The sequence below is a fragment of the Metopolophium dirhodum genome, chromosome 7, assembly GCF_019925205.1.
Source record: "Metopolophium dirhodum isolate CAU chromosome 7, ASM1992520v1, whole genome shotgun sequence".
Lineage (NCBI taxonomy): Eukaryota > Metazoa > Arthropoda > Insecta > Hemiptera > Aphididae > Metopolophium > Metopolophium dirhodum.
The window spans coordinates 12,077,115-12,091,474 of record NC_083566.1 but is presented as its reverse complement, the minus strand read 5'-3'; the positions used below and the strand labels follow the sequence as shown (position 1 = coordinate 12,091,474).

Genomic DNA, 14,360 nt, shown 5'->3' with positions numbered 1-14,360 from the left:
TACTAATACTTATTACTAATACTTTTATGATTTACTATGTTTTTTTATTATTTAATTGATTATTATTATCTTCTTTATTGATATTGTATAATAATGAAAACTATATTATTACATACTGATTGGTTAGGTAAACTTAAATTTATTGGTTTTTATAAACTAATTGATTTACTATGTATGCTTCAACTCAGTCAATAAAATATCCAAATTTTCGTGCTACACACATAGTCCCAAATTGGTCAAATCTAAATTATTTCTAGATAAACACTAGTATAGTATATACCACCGTTCACTACTAAGCTGTTAATAATAAAAATAGCTAATAACAATCACATATTAAGGTATATCTTAATTTGTGATAACAATGAATAATAATAACTATAGTAAGAGTATAAGACATAACACAAAATATTGTTTACTGTGTGTCTGTGTGACTGTAGTAGAAAATAATTACGTGGTTTGGCAAAAAATCATTAAAATATAAAAAAATTTTGAAGATATAAAATTATACATAATATTATTAGAAAGGTTTAATTAGAATAACACAATTTTAAATTTCGTACTACACACAATTTTAGGGACTGCTTCAACTGAATAATAATTTCTTATAAGAGAATCCTCAAATTATAAGATATTCAAACAGTTTGATATTTGAGAAAAATTGAAGGTATAATTTAAATAGTTTATACTTTGCAAGTACTATCAATTTCAAAATAGTATGGCAGCTGATTTATTTTTTGTTCTATTTTATGCAAACTTATGCTGGATAGCTTAAGTGACCTATCCCCACTTAAAATATATTAATATCAAATCAAAATAATGGTAAATTATCAAACTTTTGTTTATATATTTTTATTTGTTTTATTTAATTTTCTATCAACAAAAAAAAATAATGAACGATAAACAAACATACAATTTTTACCATGTATAACATGTAATATATGACTACATTTATGAGCGTTAAACAATCTAAATCAGACACAACATTCTGGTCCATTTGTTAATATTTGGTGTAACAATAATATATGAGTATATAAAAAAATGTTGATAAAATGTAAACATGGACAATGTTGTAATATATTAATTATAAGTGGTAACCACTAACTTAAAAGTAGTGTGATTGCAAAATAAAATGTTTTTTATCACAAGTATTATAAAATTATAAACTAGGTTTGTAATTTTATTCAAATTTGGTCCAATTTGATTTAAAATTGCTTGGTTTTGGTGGTAATGGTGGTACAGGTGGTTGACTTCTTGACATGGATGGACCTGGTTGATCAGTACAACTTAACAAATCAAAGTTTAATCCATACTCATTAAGGAGGTCATTATTATTTTTGGTTTCTAATTGAGTTTTATTTAATGGAACAAAATACTGATACAGTGGATTACTAAGACCTACTCCTGGAACCAAACCATTACTGTTAGTTGGACTATTTAAAGGATCAAAATCATCTATACTAGACGTTGAATCCAATCGAATCAGATCTTTAGTTTCCATTGGACTCTCGCTTGGCATAGACCCAAATGACGAGTTGATTAAATCATCATTAATTATGAAGTTTGATTTGACTGAATCATCCCAGGACTGAATACAAAATATTTCATTTATAATTAGAATTAATAATCAAGAAGTAAAAATCATTAAATTATTTAAACCTACTGATGTATACTTCCGTGGATCATCATTATCACAAGTTCTGTATATAACTTCTTTTAGATCTTCCATTAAATTCAAGTTAATTTGAGGTAGCGGTGAAATCGAGGAGTCTTTGAAACTATAAAAAACAAAAATTTCTATTTGATATAACTGTAATAATGGCAATAAATATTCACTTACTTTTGTGATGTAGTTAATTTTTGTAATCCGTTGGCAGTTTCTTTACGATAACTAGCAGATGCTGTTGTATGTGACCATGATTGTCTCTTCTGCATAGAAGGAGAGTTTGGTGCAGAATTCGGATGGGTACCAATTTTAGTTCGAGGATTTTTATTTGGAGCATTGAATTTTGATCTAATGTCTTTGTAAGCCAACCGAAAATCCTTTCCACGTTCTTTAACCTAAAAACGTATCATATAATATAAAAGTTTTATTTTTACATTAAAATAATTTACCGTTTTTACAGCATTTCTTACTGTAGGATTAGCCTGAAAATTAATAATAAAATGTAATAATCTGATTAATTTAATGGTTTATAAGAAAACCAAAAATTAAGCTATGCAAAAATTAGTTTATTAGGATTCATATTCTATTAAATACAGTTTACAAATATCTACCATAATTCTGTAACCAGCTAAGTCTAATAAGGTTTTAAATGAAATTAGATACAAACGAAGAAAAATTTTAAATTTTAATTAATCAAAAATCATATTTTTGGATTAGAATATTTTATGTAAATGAAAATAAAATTGTAACTGTTAATATTCTACAACAATTAATAAATAAGTAAATAAGTACCACATCCAAGCAAAGAACCCAATTCATAAAAAATCTTATTCTGATTATGTTCTTTTAAACCCAATTTAAACCAAAATAAAGATAAAAATATTTTATATTATATGGTTTTAAATTATTAATGATAATTTGTTTATACATTAATATTTTAAATTTTTATATAATTTACTATTTTAATGTAACTTTTGCATAATATTTTAAAACAAGTTAAACGGTTTTTATTTTTAATATTAATTGTATGCTCTATATAATTTGTAAATTATTAATTATTAATAAAATATGTTCTTTATGTACACCTAAATAGTAGGTAAAATATAAAAATTACTATATCTAAATTCCCCAATTAAGTAAAACTTAAAACTACTAACTTACCGCATTCTTAACAGTTTTAAATAATGCAGTTCCTTCACGTTTCATAGTGAATGTCCAATCTTTATACTGATGCTTTAATCTATTACTAGATTTCTCGTGGTAGTTGCAAACTTCCATTTCAAATTCATCAGAAAAACCAAGTCCTGCATTTAACATTTCTAATCGTTCCTCTATAAACTATGTACAAAACAATTAATTTTATGACAGTTATATACTTTAAGTATTAAACTACTAATTACTAATGTTAATTTCATAAAAAACTATCTTTACCTAAAATATATACAATGATTATACCTGTTGAAAAATCTGCAATTCCAACATTTTTTTCAAAAATGGTTGCATATTTGCTGATCTAGACTCAATAAATGCTTCTTTATTAAATGTTATACGTTCTCCTTGATGAAATTTTAATGCATCTCTATAGCCACCAATTAACTTAACTAAAGCACGTAAAAATGCTCTAGAAACACCATCGCCTAAAAGTGTACCTTTATTACGTAACTGTCGTCTTAAAGTTGATACCTAAAATAAAAATAAAATAGATCTTCAATGTTCATAAAAATCGGATAATGAATTACATTTGATGTAATACTCAATTCAATATCAATGATAAACCATAATATTTGAAAAAAAGATTTTAAAAAGTCATATTCAGATTGATTAATGCATTAACATGCATTAGTCACACCTATTGCATGCCCTAACCTGCCCATGATTACTATTGTATATGAGTTATATGACAAAGTATTGAGTCTAGTAGTTGTATTAATAAATATTTACTGACCACATCTGTTGGAAGATTTTCCAAATCATCAAATGGAGTTTCTATAGTATTATTATCGGCATCTAAAATAACAACATCTCCCAAGTCATTACGTTGCAAACTCTAAAAAAACAACAATAAAAAATAGTAATAAATATGACAAAAACTAAAGTTAAATGATGAAAAATAGTTACTTGGAATAATGAGTGAGGTAAACCGATCAAGTATGGCATTGGTGCTAATAAGTAATCAATAAGTGACTGAGGCAATACTGGTATAAATATGTGTTGCCAATTCATTGGATATAGAACTGCATTAGCAGATTGAACACAGGCACTCAATCTGTATAGTTTTTTGGAAGTAAAAATAATACGACGCTCAAATAACATGGAAGCAAATATAATAATCATATTTTGGCAATCAACTGCACTGTAATATTCTGTCAAATTTCTCTAAAACAAAATTTAAAATATCAATCTTCAGTTGAAATGTAAATTGTTTATAGTATAAAATAATTAATGTTTTAATGATTTTTTTTAAAAAATATAAATTAAGATATTACATGGATCTAAACATTATCATAAATAAGTACATAATGCACTAAATGGTTAATTAAACCATTGCTCAATAATACTTTTTTATTGAATAATTAAAAACATAAATTATTAAAATTGTTTAGAATACCGTAGTTCAATTAAAAGAACAAACTACTTACATTTTCTGGAATGCTTGGTAACTGGAATTGAATTGGCGACTGACAAACAAATAACTATAAGAAAATATAATAAGAAAATATTTTTAAATTTTTGCTAAAAATGCATAGTAAATTAATTACCTCTTCGCCGCTATCACTATTAATTTTTAAATCAAGTCCTTTGATTGGTAGTTTACTATTATATACAGATTCCAAAAATGGCCATAGATCTTTAGAATTATTACTATTTGTGAGATTAGATATACAATTTAATAATCTAAAACAGAAATAAGTATGATACATTTCCATTAACCGTACAAAATAAATAAATATCTGTTGATATAAAATAATTTTTACTTATAAAATGATTCATGCCAAGGAAGATAACTGAGAACAACTAAAGCTGTCTCAGATTTAGGATCATGTCTACAAAATCCAAAAATCCACTTCGATTCAGCATTGGTCAGTACAAATGAGTAGTGCTGAATCATGGTTCTAAACATTCAAATTATTAGAATAAGGCTAGATAGGGTTAGTTAATATTTAACACTACCTCTCAAAATCACAAGGATAAGCAAAATTAGGTACAGTCTCGAGCAGTTCATCATTTCTATAGTGTTCTGGAAACTTTTGGAGAATCCATGGTACTGTATTTTCCTTACTTGGGCCAGCTACTTCACAGAAACACTCAAATAATCGAACAACGTCATTCCTGATATGATACAATGAAGATTAATATGCATACTATTGAATTCATCAATTATAAACATTGACCACTTATAACACATGTAATTCAATATAAACCAAATACTGTTTGGGCAAAAAAAATATTATATACCTACTATATTATGCTACTATAATTAAGGTACACTTTACAATATTATTATTGTTTAAAAATATTAAACCACTAGAGAGAGAGTAGAGACTAATAAACAGTATCATTATATCAATGACAGAACAATTAATTCAATGGAATTGTAACTGCTCACCTTATCCGTGACCCCATTCCATCAAAGCTGTTAAGAATCGACAAACAAACATATAAATATTCACTGGTGAATAAAAAATTAACTTTTAGGAAAACATCGAGGACATTAGGCACACGTCTTCAACGACTGACAGTTAAACGAATTCACGACTACATTGATTTTAAAATTGTCCGACTTTTTAAATTTTAGATAAGCTGGTGTTGGGCTGATGAGACGATGAGTAATGAGTATTTACTATTGAGTTAAGGAACTCAAAAACCCAAAAGTTTCATTTCAAACCAGAGATAACACATCTATCTAATAATCTAATCTAATCCATCCCCCACTGCTCCGATCACATATAAAAAAAAATAGATAATAATATATTAATACTGTCAAAACTCACACAACGCTGATTCATGTTTTTATTTATTTTTGTTCTTCTGAAAATAATGATAACACAATCTAAATAAGAATACGCAAAAAACAAAACATTCCAGTAATAAATATAAGTTTTTTGAAAGTTCGAAATATAGAAGTGGCCACATTGTTGATAGCTTAGTACCGCCTGTTAAATCGTGTTAACAGAAATTAATTTCAACGATTTACTATTGCATTAGCAACTATATAGCAAGTCGAAAGTTGTTCAGCAATCAGCATTTGTTTTCGTTCACAGAAGGTTAGGTAGTATAGTATTGTAGGTGCTAGGTGTACCTTGTGTGTACAACGACGTTGGATATTTTACCAGTGGTTGGTGCCTATTCATGGGTAAAATAATGTATGCTCGTGATGTTATATATTTTTATTAAGTTTATTTTTTTTTTGTCCAAATCTAGATTCTTGTACCTGTTATTAAACTTATTTGTTTTTATCCAGCCTGGGTCATGTCTAAAGACGGCCGTCACAACTACGATCGTGATACAAGTAGTGACACAGAAGATTATCAAGATACCGAGGACCATAGGCGTCGTGTGTTCAAAACAAGGCTAAGGTAATTTCCGCCTGCATAATATTTGTTCTTTGACATCAAAGACATAGCATTATGATAAATGTTCTAATAATGAATTATAAACTAAGGTCTAGTTTAAAATGGTAGTTTTACAAATAGGGGAGTAACATATTTTATAATATAGAATTTTGTAATGATACAGTAATATTATGAATTATATAGTGTACTCTCGGTAACTCGAACCTTGATAACACAAAATTCTCGACATCTCGAACAAATAAAATTCCCTTTCAAATAACGATTACATATAAAGATTTTGATAACTCTAAATTTTTAGTAAGTCAAATTTTTTTTTTCCCTGTGAGCTTCGAGTTACCAAGAGTTCACTGTATTAAGTATTATTTGTTTTAGTATTTTTAACATTTATATTTATATTGCAGTTATGGAAGTTCCTTAAAACCCAAATCATGTTTGGTACAGCGTCATTCAACTGGTAACCAGTTGGCTCTGACACCAATCAATAAACAACAAACAACTTCAATGAGAAATAGGTAAATTGGAAAAAAATTTAAACAAACAATAAAATAAATTATATATTTTTAATTTTAAACTAATTAAATTAATTTGTATACCTACACAACTCATGACATTAGAATTAGGATTGTTCAAGCAAACCTGAAAGAGCTCAAACCAACACAACTAGTTTAGGATTGTTGGACTATGATTTTAGCTATGAAGATAAGAATTAATAATCATAACTAGTTAATATATCTAAGATTAGAATAATTATATTCTTGAAAATTAAAATTAATTGAAAATGATAATAACAAAAATGTATCAGCTATCATCATAGGCTAATATAATATATTATCTTAGTATGTAGTATTGTGGGTTTTTAGGTACTTGTCTGTTATCACCCAGCCACGGCGTAGTACTAATTCATGTGGCTTTCAGAATTTTCTACTTTGTTGTGATACAATACTAATTTATTTACCATGATCCTAAATAATAAATTTTGTTTTAATATTTGATCGATATCTTTATAATTTGTAATAATTAACTAAAAGTAAATATATTATTGGCATTAATATGGGGCAATAACAGACTAGTAATATTTTTATTAACGACCAACTATCTATCTTTTTAACATTAATATATGTTATGTGTTTTAAAAATATATCAGACCTACTTTAATAATTTATTCTAATTGAAAAATCACCTTCATGATTCACTGCAATCTACAAGATATAATTTTTTAGTTTTAATCAAGGCTTAAAACCGCTTCCAAAAACTGAGGTAATCTAATTTTAGAAAACCAGTAACCACTTGTTATATTTTGGTGTAAGGATAATTGATTACTGTTGCTCTTAGTATTATAAAGTACTTGGGTAAAAGTATTTCAATACTTTTTAAGTACTCAAATACATATTTTAAATACTTTTGAAAAATTTACTTCTATGAAGTATATTAAATATTTTCTCAGGTATCTGTATTTAAAACCAAACTAATTTTGTAATATTTTTTTTAAGTAAATTAGTTTAAGGAAATTAGTATCCGTATCTGTACTTGAATACTTTTAAAAAGTGTCTTTTACAAGACTAGTTGCTCTAGAGGTATTTTAAATTTTATACTAATTGATAATCATATTAAAACAACTGATTATTTGTTTTGGTCATCTGTTACAGGCTTACAATGTCAATATAATATATTTTTTAGTTGGTTTTCATTAACTATGATTTTTCATTACAAATTATGAGTAATATGTATCTTCAGGAAACTAATGTAAAAGTAAATAATTACTAAGAAACTAAAATAAATAAATCTAATTCTCTTCGGAGATTTCACTGTATATAATTTTTTTTGTCAAAGACTAAAATCTGCAATATTGATGAAAATAATCTAAAAATAGCTAAAAAAAAAATATCAACATTTATATATAATAATATATGAATATTAAGGGACCTGTTATACCATCTCCGATTAAAGTTAACCGGAGTTTAGTTGGCCGAATTTGCCCGGTTAAATATTTGTTATCAGCTCATTAAGCGAAATCAAAATTTAACTGTAGACGGTAAAACATAAAGACTTAAACCCCTATTAATAAAAAAAATAGAAATTTTAACTAAAACTGTTTGTTAAATTGATTGGGATTAGGGAATAGGTTGGGGTTGTAAATAACTTACTTATTGTTTATATAATAATTGATAATTAAACTACTGGTAACATATAATCACTTGTTTTCGGTACCTTTACCGATTTTTGTTACAACTATTTATTAAAACTGAATTTAATATAATCTTAAAACTCCTTTATACAATCCCATGTGTCCTTTGTATAAATAATTATTTATTATTCTTTAATGATTTTAATCAAATTTTATATTACATATATTTTATGAATACATTATTTTTAATAGAAAAGCAATGCCCAGATTTTCTTGCTCAATGAATTCTATGAAAAGTCTGATGAATCAAAACGCAACTACTTCAGGTTCGTCCTATCCAAGCACTTCAGGTTCAGCCCATTTAACTAGCTCTAGAAACAATATTGCTAATAAAGAAGAAAGAGTAACTCTTATTGTAGATAACACTAGATTTATTGTTGATCCTGCTATATTCATTGCCCATTCAAATACAATGCTTGGAAGGTAATAATCAATAAACAATAAATTTATGTTGTAAAATATATGATTTTGTAATTTACTTTTTGACAGAATGTTTAGTTCTAACGAATATACAAATAAGAATGAACGTGGGGAATATGTGGTAGCAGAAGGTGTCTCTGCAAATGTATTTAGGTGTATTTTGGAGTTTTATAAGGGTAATGTAATGCGCTGCCCGTCTTCAATTTCAGTACAAGAGCTACGAGAAGCTTGTGATTATTTGTTAATACCATTTGACGCTAAAACAGTCAAATGTCAAAATTTAAGTAAGTAACTGATGTATTTATACTATTCTAAACTAAAATTTGTTTATTGTAGGAGGATTATTACATGAGCTATCAAATGAAGGAGCTCGTTGTCAGTTTGAAGTATTTTTAGAAGATCTAATATTACCTTTAATGGTTAATTCTGCTCAACGAGGAGATCGTGAATGTCATGTAGTTGTCTTACTTGATGACGATATAGTAGATTGGGATGAAGAATATCCACCTCAAATGGGAGAAGAATATTCACAAAGTAAAAACCAGTACATTAAATTCATATAGAAAATATATCAAACTTAAAATGATTTTGTACTAACATCAGGTACTTTGGAGTCATAACATGCTGATAAATAATAACAAGACATGTTCGAATAAAATTAGTTTTTAATTATTATATTTATAAATTAATATAAAACTCTAAAAGTCTAAACTGTATGTCTGTACTATAGATTTAGTGTTCTTGAACAATCTTGAACAATTTTTAGGTTCTGAGCTGTGATGAATGTATTAATCATGATTTTTTTTTGGTGTCTATAGAGTATAGACACATTATTTTATAGTAGAAAATATGCTGACTTTCGACTTAAAAATCTTTTCTGGTAGGAAAATCCCCAGTGCTTTGTGAAGTAAAAATAAAAAATTCCTAGTACTTTTCAAGATAACTGGAAAAACAGGAATACTTATGAAATAACAGTTTTCAAGAAAATTGATATCATATTTTTGTTGTTACTCAAAAATGATTAACTGAGACCAGATATTTTCTCCGAATATTCATGTCTATACAAACATTTACTAGACATCATTTTAAAAAATATCTTGGTTCTTTTTATACTATTTGGGTAGTTTAATTTTTTGATACAATGTATACAATTGTTCGAGTTTTCGGTTAAATAGGTTGACATTTTAATACAAAATTCCTCATATACCAATTAAAAAATATCAAAAATACATATCCATATAATGTTTACGTTTAAGTTCAAATTCTTACAAAATTTATCGACATCACCAAAATTTGCAAATTAGTTTGTGGCTTACATTTTTTTTTTTAATTTAGTTTCTTTTTTAGTGTTAATCAAAATGTTTAGGTTCGGTCAAAGTAAGGTTCCTAACTTAAGTTTGTTATAGTTAAAACTATTAATGAGGACTTATATTTACGTTCATTATTATACTTTAGTACTTTACTATAGCTACGACATTTTCAAAATGTTTAGATAGCTATTGCTTAATTATAAAGCTATTGTATAATTTATACCGTATTACTAATAGTAAAATAAATCACTATAATAGCTATATAAATGATAAATATATGATAAAAATTACTCAGTAATATGGGTTGACAGAAACTTCATTCAAAAATGTTTTTGTATGCAATAATTTATTATTGAATTCAAATTCAACATGTCCATTACAGTGATAAGTGACCCACTCAATGATGAGGTACACTTGACTCCTACTGAATAACCTAACTGTTACCTAATTTCCCACTTTTTATTATAACATTCAAATTTATAAATTTTTTTTTCAGCTGTAAATAGCACTGCCTTATATAGATTCTTCAAATACATTGAAAATAGAGATGTTGCCAAACAAGTAATGAAAGAACGTGGTCTTAAAAAGATTCGTCTAGGCATTGAAGGTTACCCAACTTATAAAGAAAAAGTAAAAAAAAGAGCTGGGGGTCGTAAAGATGTGATTTATAATTATGTCCAAAGACCTTTTATCCATATGTCATGGGAGAAAGAAGAAGCTAAGAGTCGTCATGTAGATTTTCAAGTAAATTTTTGTCTATTATCAATAATCTATATATTAAAAAATATTGCTCTTATTTTTATTCCAATAGATAAGTAGTTTTTAACTAAATTAAAGAAGAATTAAATTTCTTATTGTAGGTATATATATATTTTATTTCAATATCCACATAATATATATAATATTAAAATATTGAGATATTAACCCATTATTTCCATTTGTTATAATGTCTAATTAGTTATTTCAATCTATTATAAAAATGTATAAATTTGTATTATTTAGTGCTTAAAGTCCAAGTCTGTGACTAATTTAGCAGAAGCGACTGCTGATCCTGTTTTGGAATTAGATGCTAGAGGTAATCCTATGGGTGCTGTAGCCATAGATCCAGACATTCGAGTAGTATATGATGGTCACGATCAAGATGATGGAGCTGTGGACTCTCCTCCTCCTCCTCCTCCCTCAGTTTCAGAAGCTGAACAAAATGAAGAGTCTCAACCCAATGATCAGTAATATACAATGAAATTTATGTATAGGTACCATATATTTTTTATTGTTACTGAACAATCAATCAAGTGGTGATTTTCTTTTTTTTAACAAGCATTTTACTACTATTATTATTAATAAATGCATCTTTTTCTAATGTCGTAAATAATTATAATCAATTTATTATCATTTGTATTCTTATAAATAAAGATTATTCAAATATTCTGATGTTATTCTTGTATTTGGTTATAACTTAAAATATTTACTAATAAATTTGCTTAAGATGACTGATGAAGTAACTTGTTGAATGCATTGTAAGATGATTCGAGATCAAAAATCAACTGTCTCACTTGGGTTTCATTTAATTCATCTGATGCGTTCATAGATGATAGAGAACTTAGCCAGTCGGATACTTTTTGTTTTCCTTCAAAATCAGCTGGCAACATGCTAAGCCTGTTCATGGTATCCATTAAATCTCGAAGGTCAGGTTGAAGTTCATCCATTGCTTTAATATCCAATCTATAATTTTTTTAATTGTATTAATTTTTAATTTACATATTACATATTAATACTAGAAATAGATATGTGAGAGAGGTTGTCTATGAAAAGTTATATAATAATTTAGACTGATATTTTTAACAGGCAGGCACTTGAAAATTTTAATCAAAATAATGAGAAACATTTTGCTTTTAACAAATACATATATATGTAAAAAGTTGAAATTTGATGAGATAAGCAATTACTACAATTATATGTATTAAAATTACCCACTCTGTATAGAATGGGTAAAAATTATATGTGGGTAATTTTCATTTAATATTCATGAATTAAAAGAAACCATGAATTACATATTCAAAACTATCAAGCCAAAAAAAGTTAATAAAGTAATACTATATAGTATTACTTTAATAACTTTTTATATGTACAATATACTAATATATTATGTTGCATAAGTGTACGCAGAAATTATAAGTAGGGTGTCAACGATTTTAATATAAGTATTCAGATATAAACAACAGTTCTTTTTCAACTGTTTAGGAAGGGCAGATAGGCTATAATTTGTTTTTAACCACTATAAAAAGATAACTGCAATAAATTATACAGCCTACCCCTACTAACTACTAAGTGGTTGAGTTTATATGCATTGAGATTTGGGATATTAAAAATACAAACAAAAATTGTTCCCAAACTAAATTATTATCAATTCAAAAACCAATACCTCATTGGGATATTTTTTAAATGTATTACCTATGACCTACCTAATTGTAATAATTAAGATTTTAAATAAATTACCTACTTATCAACAAACGAAACCCTTGACGAAACATTTAAATATTAACATAATATGATATTATATTCTGATACAAACCTAAGCTTATCCATAATGGTTATAAATAAAGACACAATATCCGCAATGCATTTACTGGTATTGCCTTTATCATCTTTAATTGTAATCGGCCGATCTTCTTTAATACGCTCTATTGCTGCTGGACAGTCTAATTTGTATTTTTTTACAAATGACTCGACCGATGGAAAATCATCACCCTGTATTTGTTTAAAAGAAGCTTTGCACTGAACGAGCAGTTTTGAGCAGGCAGCAGTATACTCTTTGGGCGTTACACAATCACGTATATATGCTTTTTCCAAATGCTGTAATGTGTTGACTAGTGCATAGAAGTCAGCCATATTATCATACTTTTCCCGTTCACGAGCGTTGCGGAATAGTCTTACTTCCTCTAGCAGTTCAGGACGATTAGCATCTTGGGAATCCATCATATTTTTCCTTTTCTACTAAATATAACCGGTTTCCCAAAAAATTATATTCGGGTGCAAAAATTACAAAATAAATAAACACCGATATTATTACATACTATTATTATTAGTTATAATGTAATGTAAAAATGTGAAAACAAAATAAAATGTTTTGTTAATATGTTTACCGTGTACAGACTACGGATGCCTACAGACTGCTGTAAAAAATTAATATTTATTTTGTGAATTATTTGTAAAAACTCAAAAGTGATAGCAAACACAATAGTGATGGTAAGAAATAGCAGTAGCAGTGTAAATAGCACTGCTATTTTACATTAGCAACAGCAGCCTGCTAATCAAAAATAATAATAGCAGTGATTGCTATTTTATTTTATTGATATTTTCCCTATTGCCTACCCTGATGATATTGATGATATCGTGATATCGTCGTGTCACATTAAATGCTAATCTGCTAAACTAATAAAACTGCTAAAGTGTTAACTCTTAACTGATAATATGATATTGCTATTTTGCTATTTGCTATTTACTATTTAGTATTTTGCTATTTAGGCATTTAGAAGTTTAGCACATGGTAATAGGTTATAGTGTATTAGTGTAATAATATAGTATATTATAATAGCAAATAGTGATTACAAATAAATAAAATATAAATTATAAATTAATGTTATATATTAATATTCTGTGGTACTTGAAATCGACTTTCCCACATTTTTGATATTATACCCCAAATTTCAGAAAACGTCATATTAAAAAATAGTATTTAAACATTTTTGTATTTCAATTTTTGGAGAAGCTAAAATCAAAAAATTAAAATTGTGGGAAAGTCGACTTCAAGTAGACTTGACGACGAATTCAAATCTGTTTTCAGAATTCTCATCACTTCATTAGATCAATTGATATGTTTAGCAAAGAATCCGTCTAAAATTCTATGTCGCGCGTGTGTTAGACAAAAACAGAAAATCACGGTATGGAATCCCCTTAAATGCATATTGTTTGATTTTTTGTGCTATTTATAGTGTAGTATTCATATTTAAGAGCTAAAAAGTAACATTTTTAGTATTACAACTTCCAAGCATCCGAGCCCTGTTATAAATATATGAAAAGTATAAAGTAGCAGTGGAAGTGGAAGTAGCAATCACTGCTAATTTCACTGTGATTTTTATTATCATAGTAGCAACCTTAATAAAATGTCCTGCTATTGGAACACACGTTAAAATAACAAAATTTATGTG

The 14,360-nt window shown here is 26.9% G+C and overlaps 3 protein-coding genes across 6 annotated transcripts; 1 reads left to right on the top strand and 2 right to left on the bottom strand.

The window, feature by feature from the left end:
• Window positions 1-831: 831 nt before the first annotated feature.
• On the bottom strand, window positions 832-5,613 carry LOC132948306 (DENN domain-containing protein 1B-like). 2 transcript variants are annotated; one of them, XM_061018723.1, is made up of 13 exons: window positions 5,271-5,302; window positions 4,835-4,993; window positions 4,639-4,776; window positions 4,423-4,558; window positions 4,303-4,356; window positions 3,782-4,039; window positions 3,609-3,710; window positions 3,119-3,346; window positions 2,825-3,001; window positions 2,113-2,145; window positions 1,838-2,058; window positions 1,661-1,775; window positions 832-1,585 (listed from the first exon to the last, which is right to left on the bottom strand). In XM_061018723.1, exons 1-13 carry the CDS (start codon window positions 5,285-5,287, stop codon window positions 1,178-1,180), a joined length of 2,046 nt encoding a protein of 681 aa, XP_060874706.1. In that variant the 5' UTR covers window positions 5,288-5,302; the 3' UTR covers window positions 832-1,177. The 2 variants fall into 2 exon arrangements, with proteins under 2 accessions (XP_060874706.1, XP_060874704.1); XM_061018721.1 differs by lacking the exon at window positions 2,113-2,145 and having other exon boundaries at window positions 833-1,585; window positions 5,271-5,613.
• A 67-nt stretch (window positions 5,614-5,680) lies between these two features.
• Window positions 5,681-11,577, top strand: LOC132948307 (BTB/POZ domain-containing protein 10). Of its 3 annotated transcripts, none has more exons than XM_061018725.1 (8): window positions 5,681-6,027; window positions 6,126-6,240; window positions 6,639-6,749; window positions 8,615-8,845; window positions 8,912-9,126; window positions 9,179-9,376; window positions 10,649-10,896; window positions 11,155-11,577. In XM_061018725.1, exons 2-8 carry the CDS (start codon window positions 6,134-6,136, stop codon window positions 11,380-11,382), a joined length of 1,338 nt encoding a protein of 445 aa, XP_060874708.1. In that variant the 5' UTR covers window positions 5,681-6,027; window positions 6,126-6,133; the 3' UTR covers window positions 11,383-11,577. The 3 variants fall into 3 exon arrangements, with proteins under 3 accessions (XP_060874708.1, XP_060874707.1, XP_060874709.1); XM_061018724.1 differs by having other exon boundaries at window positions 5,682-6,017; window positions 6,086-6,240; XM_061018726.1 differs by lacking the exons at window positions 5,681-6,027; window positions 6,126-6,240; window positions 6,639-6,749 and adding an exon at window positions 6,981-7,494.
• Window positions 11,513-13,447, bottom strand: LOC132948308 (vacuolar protein sorting-associated protein 28 homolog). The gene is made up of 2 exons (XM_061018727.1): window positions 12,725-13,447; window positions 11,513-11,874 (listed from the first exon to the last, which is right to left on the bottom strand). The coding sequence occupies exons 1-2, from the start codon at window positions 13,129-13,131 to the stop codon at window positions 11,634-11,636; spliced, it is 648 nt and encodes a 215-aa protein (XP_060874710.1). The 5' UTR covers window positions 13,132-13,447; the 3' UTR covers window positions 11,513-11,633.
• Between the last annotated feature and the right edge of the window lie 913 nt (window positions 13,448-14,360).